The 12,016-nt window shown below is 28.0% G+C and overlaps 2 protein-coding genes across 2 annotated transcripts in view; one reads left to right on the forward strand and one right to left on the reverse strand.

The window, feature by feature from the left end:
- The window catches only part of bbg (big bang), a 60,372-nt gene extending 56,456 nt beyond the window's left edge, over window positions 1–3,916 (forward strand). The window contains exons 8-10 of the mRNA XM_035091900.1: window positions 120–2,478; window positions 2,756–2,908; window positions 3,073–3,916. Coding sequence (XP_034947791.1) covers window positions 120–2,478; window positions 2,756–2,908; window positions 3,073–3,242 — 2,682 coding nt within the window. The 3' untranslated portion in view covers window positions 3,243–3,916. The remainder of the gene's footprint in view (window positions 1–119; window positions 2,479–2,755; window positions 2,909–3,072) is intronic.
- Window positions 3,917–4,133: 217 nt separating this feature from the next.
- mRpL24 (mitochondrial ribosomal protein L24) lies at window positions 4,134–6,113 on the reverse strand. The gene is made up of 5 exons (XM_035091901.1): window positions 5,892–6,113; window positions 5,503–5,685; window positions 5,221–5,423; window positions 4,958–5,144; window positions 4,134–4,371 (listed from the first exon to the last, which is right to left on the reverse strand). The coding sequence occupies exons 1-5, from the start codon at window positions 5,991–5,993 to the stop codon at window positions 4,285–4,287; spliced, it is 762 nt and encodes a 253-aa protein (XP_034947792.1). The 5' UTR covers window positions 5,994–6,113; the 3' UTR covers window positions 4,134–4,284.
- Between the last annotated feature and the right edge of the window lie 5,903 nt (window positions 6,114–12,016).

Consider the following 12,016-nt stretch of genomic DNA (forward strand, 5'->3'; position numbering starts at 1 on the left):
TTAATAAATTTTTAAATTTCCAATAGAATAAAAAAAAATGTATACATTTTAGAATAATTTTATTATAATAGTTTTAAGTCTAATATAACTCTAGCTAATTAATAATGAATTTTATGTAGATGCCGAAGGTCAACATCCAAGATAAGTGGGGCTCTCAATCTTCCTTGGCCAGTAATATAAGTACTTCAAGTGTTCCAGTGAAAACGACATCGTTTAAAATGCCAACTCCACAAATTCTTCCTAAATATTCACCCGCCTTCAAACGTAAGAGTCTCACAGTCTGTGGAACCACTAACATAAGCAGTACTTCATCTAATGCCCCAACTGCCAATTCTACAACTTCTACCAATCCTTCAACGCCAACTCAGCAGACGAGTCCTCCATCAACAAGTATTTCTACTGAAGCACCGAAGAGTCTTGAAAGTATCTGCAGTCCTACACGCTCAGACTATAGCTTTGAGTTCGTTCCATCCAGCTCTTCACCAGAAAATTTACGAAGCCGACCCAGAATTGGTCAAAAAAAACCTCGAGGTGATTATGATGATTCTGATAATGATTCAGCTGTTAGCAGCTCACAAAGCAGTATTTCACGAGGATTTAGTCCCCCTGCATCACCAGTACCATCAGAGAGATCGAATGTCTCATCAGAGAGATCTTATCCAATGTCATTAATCACCGAAATACCATCAAGGAATCATTTACTCAACGAAAGGTCACAATTCATGTCAAAACCATTGTCATACTCATCAGAAAAATATGGCGGATCCAACCGATCATTTAGTGACAGTAGCAGTGGTACAAATTCAAGTTCTAGATCTCCACCTTCGGAATATAATTCACGATATTCAGCTATTCCTCAGCGACAAACATTAAAACGATCAAGTAGTACTGAAACTAATTACAGTACTTCGTCAACTTTGACCTCTGGTTCACAAGCAAGTGCTGAGTCTTTGTCGAAAAGAGTCTTGAAACCGCAAAGTGTTGAAGCAATTAATAGAAAAAATATCTTAGCCAGTGCTAGATGTAGAAGTGGACAAAATTTAAGTGGATCGCCATTAATTCAAAGAAAGTTTACTGATGATGAAGAGGCTACTACTTTCGGAGAGAAAAATGGTAAATGTATGTACGAAAGAATGAATAGTAATGAAAATTTATCCAATAATAGCAACATTAAGGTAGCGTATGTTGATATGATTGATAACTATGACGATATCAAAGAAATTGATAAATCGTCGTCAATTAAACTACCGCTTAAGTCTGATATTATAACATCTTCTAATGACCTCAAAATGTGGGTTCGTGCGGAAGCTAAAGCATTGTTAGGAAAAAATTCCAATCAAACAAATGGGAATGATTTTCATTCAGAAAAGGATGCTCACTCTTCCCAAATAGAATCATGTTCAATTGTGAATGAATCTAAGAGTTCAAATGGTAATGGTTATAATGAATCTGTTGAGAGTGAAAGTATCAAGTCAATAAAAACTCAAAATGATGATCTTCTAGCTACTCTAACTACAAAGACACGCTCAAGAGCACCCATTAATTTCGAAGACGAAGCTATTTTTCGATCTAAGAATCAAATGAGTCTAGAAGATATTTTAACTGGAAAAATAGATCCTCAAATTCATCATGAATCTCAATTTTTTTCGGGAAAATATCAAGAAAATGCTTATTCGCGTGATTCTAAGATTTCTATGAGGTCAAGTTCAAAGGCAAATGAATTTTTAGCTGAAGAAAAAACTTTTGTGTCCAAAATTCCAACATATGGAAGATCAAAGATGAATGAAAGTATAGAAGAGAATGGTAGTATTACTGAAAGATCTAGAAATTCAAAGATCCCACTCCAAAAACCTCTTGGAAGACGAAGTGCCAGCGTGACAGATATGAAAAAAGCAATAGATAAATCAGATTACTTAGTAAATCATTACTCAAACAATGCTTCAAATCAACACCAGCGATTTTCAAGTTTAGACAGTAATGTTGAAGATCCAAGACCAGTTAATGGAGTTAATGGAGAAAATGATGCTGAAAAATATTTTGGAGAACAATTTGGAAGTATTAGCTCACTTGCAAGCAGTACTAGTTTAATATCTCAACAGGAATTGGCTCAACTAGTTGAAGAGGCCAGTTTAGAAGATAGTAAAGGTCCTCATGAAGTTGTTGTTGTTCTTCTCCATAAAGATAACCCTACTGGAAGTGTGGGCATTACATTAGCTGGTGGAGTAGATTGTGAAGCTAAAGAGATTACAGTGCATAGAGTTCTAGCACACTCTATTGCTGATAAAGACGGTAGAGTACAGCGTGGCGATAGAATTCTTAGTATTAATGGAAAAAGCACTCGGGGACTTAGTCATAAAGAAAGCCTTGCTATTCTGAAACAACCCAGATCTGAGGTTGTCATGGTTGTGTCCAGGGCAAGAATTGATGATGGAAACAGAATCAAAACGAGGACTGAAAGTGTAGAAACCGTTGTAGAAGGTAAGAAATTATTCATATTTTATTTTTAATTTTCTATCTGTACATAAAAGTCATTGCCATTTGGAAAAAAATACTCTTTGCCATTTTTTAATGTAAACATATAACTTAAATAATTTATTTTCAAATAGAATATTTAAATAGATTCTTAAAGAAGAAGAGCAAAAAAACTCATGTGAATTAGTTAAAATTTCAAATGTCCTAGATACAAAAAACCTCTATTTACAGTTTTCCGTAATTTATAGTCAATAATTAAATAAAATATTCATATTTTGATTAGGACTTGCACTCAATGGAGCTGATGATACAGCATGGGGTCCTCCAACGCGAGTTGTAATTTATAAAGGTGGAGCTGGACTTGGATTCAGTTTAGAAGGAGGCAGAGATAGTCCGGTTGGAGACAGACCATTAGTCATTAAAAAAATATTTACTGGTAATTTATATTAAATAATTAATTCTTTTAACTTTAAAAGTTTTTACTAAATGAATCATTATCATAATACATTAATTTTACGGGATTTTTGAATTTTATTATTTATAATGATTAAATGAATATCACTGAATATAATGATAATAAAGAAGAAAAAAATTTTGCAGGCGGTGCTGCTGAAAAAACAGGTGCCTTAACAGCAGGAGATCAGTTACTTGAGGTTAATGGAACTGATGTAACGCGTATGTCAAGAATAGAAGCATGGTCTCTCATGAAGAAGCTACACAATGGAGAAGTGAATCTCCTAGTCAGACACCCTGCCATTAAGTCGTCGTGAATAGTAGTCAATTGTCATAGGCGTTAAATTAGCAAGTAATACAGCTGTTTAGCTTTACGATTCAAATTATTGTAAATATCTTTTTCTAGAACGTTTCAATATGAATTAACAAATGGTTCACAGTGATTAATGTCTGGGAAATTTGCCTTGCAATCATTATTCACTGTAATAACTTAGACTGCTCATCTGAAAGATGCTTGCGCAACAATTCTTAGTAATGAAGTAAAAGAAATTGCTAATAATTGTCTTCATTGACCACTCTGTGAATCCAATGGCGTATTGAAGATACGTCGTACAAGATTTATATCTTATATTGAATATAAAAAAAAATATAAATAAAAGTTTTTTTTGCTAAACGATAGTTTATATCTATCGATAATTTTCTATCGGTGTATTGACAGTGCAATATCATTAAGGCATTAAAAGGCTTTTAGTAGACTCAATAATTATTATTTTTGCGAAAATATTTTTAGAAAAATTTTTAAAGAGTATGAAAAAATGAAATAACTAATTAGTGAAATTGTATATATAAACGCCAATTAACAAGCACGAGTCGAGAGATGAGGAGTAAAAAGCAAAAAATGATTGATAAAAATATGCAAAGATAATATAAAAAACTATTTACATAAATATAGATATATATTATTGGAATAAAAATAAATATTTAAATTAAATTTTAATTTTCAATTGTTTTTTTTTTGTTTGGAGTTTTGTTTTACTATCGTGCTGTGATAAATGTGGCGAAATCAACGAATTTGCTAAAAAAATAAAATTTCTGCTAACTTAAGTTGACGCGCATATACTTACTCTAAATGATGTTTAAATGCTTTTCTTAGTGGATTATTTTATATTCACCTTCTAATGAGATTAAATTGTATTGATGTTGTTTAATAAAAGTCATTTTTACTTCTTCAACTTGTTCCTATTTACAAATTTTAATTCTAAATTCTAACTAATACATAAATGTTTCACAATCATTACCTTAATAAACTTAGAAATAATTTTTAGTAGACAAATCTACCCATGTTATTGTAGAACGGTTCTAATACCAATAAGTTTTGGCGGGAATTCGATCTTCCTTGATTCCCATTTTATCCATAATATCCATTTCGAACGTTTTCAATGCCGGCTAAAAATAACAATTTTATTTACATTTTAGATTATTTATAATTCAGTAATAAATCAAGAGCTTGAATAAATTAGTGTTAAATACCATAAAATATTTAATGTAAAAAAAATCTATCTATTGAGAATGATGAATATTTATAATATCCTAGAGATTTCTTTCCAAAATTAATATTTATGTTCAGGAAAAATTTTGCTCTTTTTAAGCTTTAAAAAATTATATGTTATAGAACTGTTGTCAGAATATTTATGATATAAAAATATTCAAAAGACAAGTAAAGTATAGTAGTGAAGAATACCAATAAGAGTGTATTTCTTTATAATGTGTAAAAATAAGCTTAGTTGTAGCAATATTATTACCCAAAAAGTAATTTGAGTATTTTTTCATCACTTAAATGCTTTAGGTTCTCTGATATTCCAAATTTGTCAAATAAATATCTATTAAATACTATAATTGGCAATCTAATTTTCTTAAAATTTTAAAATTTCTATAAATACATTGCAGCTAAACTTATCCATTTTTTAAATCGTCAGTAAAACTTGTTATTGTTGAATTTTTTATTTTTGATTACTTTGTAAATAAAATATACCTTGAACGTGATTTCTTCAACAACTTTTTTCGGTGTATCCTTTGGCGTTTCTCTATAAACTTCAGGAGATTTATAATCAATCGTTTCTTCATGACTTATTGGAATTGGAATTATTCTTCCAGTTCTCTTGGAAACACGAACTTGTTCTCCCTCATCATTATATCTCCATACAACAGCGGTTGGTTGTCTATAAAACAAGAATCGATGAAAAAATATCTGTCGAGCTCATCAAAATAAACTATAATAACAAAATAATTACTTACAAATCACTAGGATCTACTAGAGCTACTTCTGTAGTTACCAGAAGTGGTTGTTCTTCTAACATAACTATGCCTGGAAAATTTTTAGTTTTACCATGAATAATAAGTTTGGTATTGAGACCAGTTACAGTGACCCAATTTCTTTCTTGGAAAATTTGTGAAACGAAACCATGTTTTCCTTTATCACGTCCAACCAATATTTCAACCTAAAAAATTATTTATTAAATATTTAATAATGCAAATTAATCGAACAATTCTTAAAATAAAATAATTAATAGATCATACTCTATCTCCTCTGAAAAAACTCCAGTGTAAAATTGGTTCAACCCAAACTTTTTTAACTTTTTTTCCCGGTGCATTTTCGAAATAAAATTCATTGGTCCATGGTCGGTTTGTTGTAAAAATCCATTCTTTTCTCTGTATTTTTGTAGGTAGATAACGTTTATCATTAGGAGCTTCCCAATAAACCTAGAATGTTGTAAAATTATTTTAGAGATTGAAGAAAACATTTTTTCTATCTCTTTTAATAATAAATGTATGTAATGATCAATCATATTCTATTATATTATTTGTCTAATGAAGTTTAATCACACTTGTCAAAAAAATAATTTAAATAAAGAAATATCACATGGAATATTCGCTATCAGTATGAAAAGTGTAATAGGTATGAATACCTGCTCCATAGCACGTTTAATGTATCGATCCGGCAAATTTCCATATTTCTTGGAATATTCTCCAATAAGTTTCAAAACTGAGTATCCTGTTCGATATCTCATTTTGACAATCAATGAAATCAATCAGTATTCTAAAAGTTATTAGTACGAAAATCAACACAAATTTGCACTTATGTGCCTAACCTTTGCACAACATGCACACCGACCGACGGCTGCCGGTAGTTAAAGTCCTTTAAGATAGAGTCTGGCAAGATGAAGTTAGGCAGGACTAAAGTCTCTCAAGTTCTTATGAGACTTTAGGCAGGAATTGAGCAATATGGCGCTGTCTTGCCAGACTCGGTTTTGCGGGACTCTACCGGTAGTTAGATACTACTGCCCTCTACAATTACACTTTACAGAAGCGCCAAAAATTTGAACAATGAAGTTATAGAATATTTTTATTGATTGTAAAAAAAAGATTTGAATTACTTCAAAATTATTTATTGAATAAAAATTTATCGTTATAAAGTCGCTGTCCCAACTGTCACTCATAAATCTTATTCTTTTTAGTGATCAAACAATTGTGTGGTTTTGAGCTGAATAAATTATATATTTCATTTAGAGCTGCAACATAATATTATAATTATTATGTTTCTTTATATTAACACTTCTTTTGTAATCATGAAAATAATTCTCTAATCATGGAATTAGCATTATCATCACTAAAATCTATATTGTTACGATGGTAAAATATTTTTTTATGACTTTTATTTTTAGCATAAAATAAACAAAAAATAGGTCTGAGCCCACTTTGTGCTAACACGACAAACTTCCCATTAGGAATTGTTTATAACAAATTCATATTGTTATAAACAATGCGTAATTGTTAAGAGTCATATTTGGTTGTGAACAATAATGTCTAGTCAATATCGACTTAATTTTCAAATGAAATTGTTATTGTTTGGCTTAAAAGTATTTTAAATAGCTAATCTTTTCATTTTTTTATTAGTTATTTTGTTATTAAAAAAAAAACGGCTCGATCGAATTCGTTCAAATTTCTTTTAAGTCTTCTTTATAATAATATCTTTCGAATTAATTTTGGTTGAAGTCGATATCTCAATTTGTTCTTGAGATATCGAAAACGAAAAAATGCTGACGTCCGTACATACATACATACATACACATCATTCTAAAAATATGTCAGTATGCTTGCAAATATTTTAAAACGTGGAGATTTAATGAAAATTCAAATTTCACTAATTGACCCAATTACAATAACTTCCTAATGGGAAGTTAATAAAAGTGTATTAAAAATTTTTTGAACCCTCATAAAATCATTATCGTTCAGTTTTTTTATATAACTCAGTTATTTAAACCAACTGGTTAGAAAATATTATATAGTAATTCAATAGCTACTTAAAACACCTTTAATGCGATCAGGTAGAACGTGATAAAATCGAATTCGATCTGAAATATGATTATGAATAATAAAATGTGATTGTTATACTGAAACAATAGTCTTATATTTATTATTTAAGATAATACAAAAATTAAGAACAGTAAGTGTTCATAGGTAAGAATAATTTAACCATCAGACATATTTTTCAAACATATTTCCAACAAATAAAATAATTTTAAATCAATTTAAATAAAGTATTAATGGAGTCGACTATTTACCTAGTTAGAGATGAATTGAAAATCAAAATTTAATCGTTATTTTAATTAAAAAATATGCAATTAATGAATGCTTTGTTTAATTTTATTGTATTATATTTCAATTGAAATGAGAATTTTATCAAAATGATGTATGAAATTGAAATAACTGCGTATTGACTTACCAAATGCCGATGACTTTAAAGATTTATTTATTAATTTATAATGAATTAAAAATAAATATTGAAATTAATATCTATGTAAACACAATAATCAATTCAAAAATTCAATATAAATATTTTGAAGATCAATTTTAAAATGTACAACTAAGATATCTTAGTTTAATTCTCAAGAAGAAGTTCAATAAATAACTTTTTGGAGTGTTGTGAGTTTTAATGAACAGATGATTCAGAAACAGAGCTCTGTTCAATAAAATAAACAATTCTTTTATACATAATTTTTAAGTTCCAATATACAATGAAGTATTACAATAAAAACAAAATATTTTCATTCGACTTACCGCAATTTCATGATATGATTTCGATTTAAAATTGAAAAAACAATAAAATAATTGCATCTTATTTGTTTATTTATTTATGTAAACAAGTATTACTGAATATAACATTAGTATTTCCAAAGTTTATTAAATAAATTTAAATATTAAACAAATTGTTATTGTATTAATTTTTACACGCATCACATCATCAGTTCCAATCTTCTTATGTATAATCTGAGAGTGATGATAATTAGCTCTAAAACATGATTCACAATTTTTTTATAATTAAATAACTTGTCAACAATTACATTAAAAATAAATAAGATCTTTTAACATCCATTCATGTCTAATTATAATTAGACATGAATATAATTATATACATTTTTTCTGTTTAGGTATTGATAGTAATTTTTTTCACATTATAATTAAAAAATAAAACTGCCTTCATTTACAGATTGTTACTTTGTTGCAGCTTGAGATTGATCTTGCTCTGTTTACATACTTTTTCAGTAGACACAACATTTGTATTATACTCAGACTGTTGGAAAAACAGACCAACCATCAATCTGCGCAGCGATAGAATATTTTTTTTAGTATCACATGTGATAAAATTTATGGAAATAGATTTGATTTTTTATTTTCGATTATTATAATACTTCACCGTTATCGTTACTTTTAAAAGAAAAATTTTTTACGGATAAAATTTTAATGAAGAATCGATTAATTTATAAAATTAACAATCATAGTAATGACTTAATAATGGGGTTCCAAACGAAAATTGCTCCAAAAAATTTTTTATGCATTTGGAGTTATTTCTGAAGGTACAAATAATAAATTTAAGGCGAAGGAGACATATTATTAATAGCAATTGCTATTTCTTCATACATTACATGGTATCAATTAAATATGATAAATCAATGAATGTTACTGAAATCGTTGATCGTAAATTTCCGAACGTGGCTAAAGAAAGCAAAGGAGGGGGGAGTGTTGAAAGAGCATAAATAATTTTGTAACTTAAAAAACATTTATGTTCTTTTAACGTCCCCCTCGCCTCACCTCACCTTCCATCCTTCTTTAAAAAGTGTCTCCGTCACCTTTAAATATCTAATTTTACATAACAAAATAGTTTTCAAGAGATGAAAAATTTTTTGGAGCGATTTTTGTCTGGAGCCTCAATTCTAAATAATTACTACGATCATTTCTAAGAATGGAGTGATTTTAAAAAAAGTAAATAAAATGCAATGATTTAAATAGCGGACATTTTTGATGTTTCATATGTTCATGTCTCATATTATATATCATCACCTATAAGTCTTTTATCGTATTTCCGGGCGTTATTATGTCTAACATTGGCTTAAATGATGTAAACATGGAGAATATAACAATGTTATATTCTCCATGGATGTAAATAAATACCCTATATCTTAGTTCGTCATCAGGCATTTCAATTCAATACTTGAAGTGTCTCAGTTTATTAATCGTCTTAGTGGTTTAGTTCTTAGGACGATTCAGATGTGAAGAGAACTGTAAGAAAGTTTTTTAAATTCATTTTTTCCTTTGATTTATTCCAACTTTCATTGTTATGTTGCATTATCGGTAAGCTGAATGTAACATCATGTTTTTAAAAATGACATTATGCTCGCTTACCGTTCAATGTGGCATATAAAATTTCATCAGCGACAAAATTTTCAATTTGTTAAACTTTATTTTTGAAGAAAAATAATTAGAATTTAGTGTACTTTGTGCTAAACAATTCCTATATTCGAGCATAATATCGTGTCAGTTGAACAGAGATTATGCTCCAATATTAGGGTATTGTGAAGCAGATATATCAGCAAATGAAAGGATTCGTGATATGACACAGTGATGCATAAATCAGATTGATTTTTTTACAGATTAAAAAGTGTGATTAAGTCAATTTAAACATTATCTTAAGGTAATATATATTATTTTTTTAAATTTATGCTTTTATTAGAATAAGAACGAATAACTTTTGGCTAAAATATTCGTGACTGGGAAGAGAAAATTATAAGGTAAGTTTTTATTTTTTTATTTAGTGAACATTTTTTTTAGAGATAATATTTATTGGAGTTTATTTTAAAAGTAGATTTAAAAAATCGTTATCCCTTTTTTTTTCTTTTAAATCTAAATTTGTTTATTAGAAATTTTTTTTTTTCTTCTAATTTCAGAATGTCAATTGGCTTCGTTCACTAGAACCTCGTGTTCTTACAGAGAAGTTTGCTGCAATTTTGTTCAAAGCCTGAGGGAAAATATTTAAGAAGATGTTGAGTAAACAAAATGATTTAATATTATAATGAGTTCTGTAGTAGGAATGTTTCTTCTCAAAAGAGAACTATTTCAACACTCTATAATAATTTAATTAGAATTAATAATAATATCATTTGAAATATTAATTCAACCTTTTTAATATGAATCCTAAATTTGATCACTCAAATCTAATATCCATCAATGCTCCCCGGGGAGAAAGCAATTGTAAATTTCACTCTAATAAATCTATTTACAGCTGTCGCTTCGGGTACAAAAATAACCATAAGCAATTGTTTAATTAGTATAAATTACAATTTTTTCTTGTAACAATTTTATTACACACTCCAATTGTAATATTTTATATTTATTTTCATATAATTCACAATTTTGATTTATAATAAAATTTTTACAAGACCAAATTGTAATGTATACTAATTAAATAATTGCTTATTGCTATTTTTATAACCGGACTACTATTTATTGGAGTAAAATTTACAATTCCTTTCTCTCTGTGTCTCATTAATCAATGACTCTATCACTTTTCGTTCTTCATAGACAATGTGTTTCATTTTTTTTATCTTCAATAGTATCCTTCATATTTCCTTTAACTACCTGATCTATTTATTTATCTGTTTGAAATACTATCAAAAAAAATAGTTTATAGATTATCAATAATCAATTTACTTGGCAAAAATCTCAATTTATTAAATTTGCCTTTCTATGAAATTCAGGATCAATTATTCAATAATTATGTTGGAGTTTTTGAGCTTGATCTCTTGTTTTGGATTCAATAACTGATAGCGTTGAATTTTCGACACATGTATATTCTTCATCAGTACCACTATCGTATGGTATTCATTCTTCTTCTCTTTCCTAGATGAAACTTCATGCGCTTCAATAGCTTTCAATTTTGACATTTTTATTTTTTTTATGATACATTTCAATTCATAATTATTTGTAAATTACAATTAAAGTCATAACAATACTTTTTGCACTATTTTATCATGTTTAGATAATAGAAATAATAAATTAATTGCATTAAATGGTTCATAAGATTGACTCTCTATAAATAAATTTTAACTTTAATATTTCTTCATGTTAAGTATTTTGATGAAAATCAACATCTAGTTATAAAAATTTTTATAACATGCATGTCGCATTGTTCATAATTTCATAGGAACTGCTTGAGCCTAGCAGTTATTTTCAGCCTATTTGAATATTTTACTGTTTTTTAACTTCTTCATGAAAAAAATACTTCAGTTAGGAAGCTTTTTAAGTTTAAAGCCCTTAATTTTCTTTAGTTAATTCTTTTTACAACTTTAAATAAATCTATTTTTATATATTTAATGATTGTTCTGCACGAATAAAACAGTATTGTATCTTACGTAGGAGGTACTCTTAGTGTCAGACAAAAGGATAGCACTCGTTTTAGCGCCAGTTCAATTATAGCCTTAATTTCAAAATTAATAAAAAAAAAACAAAATACACGAAATTTTGAAATAAAATTATATACTTCCTGATATTAAATTTCAATTTTATAAATAATTTTATGAAGCTAAAAATAATTATTTCTTTCAATTAAAATAATAGAAAATACTTTAAAATAATAAAAATGAAGGAATTAAAAAATTTATTTTATCAGTATTAATATGAAAATAAAAAGGATCGATATGTATAACGAATTACAGAAGCAAGTATTTGAATAAACTGCTGCAGTGTCCTTGGTACA

This window comes from Chelonus insularis, unplaced genomic scaffold (assembly GCF_013357705.1).
Source record: "Chelonus insularis isolate UGA/USDA-ARS -01 unplaced genomic scaffold, ASM1335770v1 contig_89_pilon, whole genome shotgun sequence".
Lineage (NCBI taxonomy): Eukaryota > Metazoa > Arthropoda > Insecta > Hymenoptera > Braconidae > Chelonus > Chelonus insularis.

What these genes read in the sequence shown, in the direction of transcription:
- mRpL24 (XM_035091901.1), bottom strand. Translation starts at nt 5,993, where the DNA reads ATGAGATATCGAACAGGATACTCAGTTTTGAAACTTATTGGAGAATAT. An exon ending in TTAAACGTGCTATGGAGCAG is followed by an intron (nt 5,686 to 5,891) that starts GTATTCATACCT and finishes ACAACATTCTAG; the next exon opens with GTTTATTGGGAAGCTCCTAA. An exon ending in TTGAAGAAATCACGTTCAAG is followed by an intron (nt 4,372 to 4,957) that starts GTATATTTTATT and finishes TGTTATTTTTAG; the next exon opens with CCGGCATTGAAAACGTTCGA.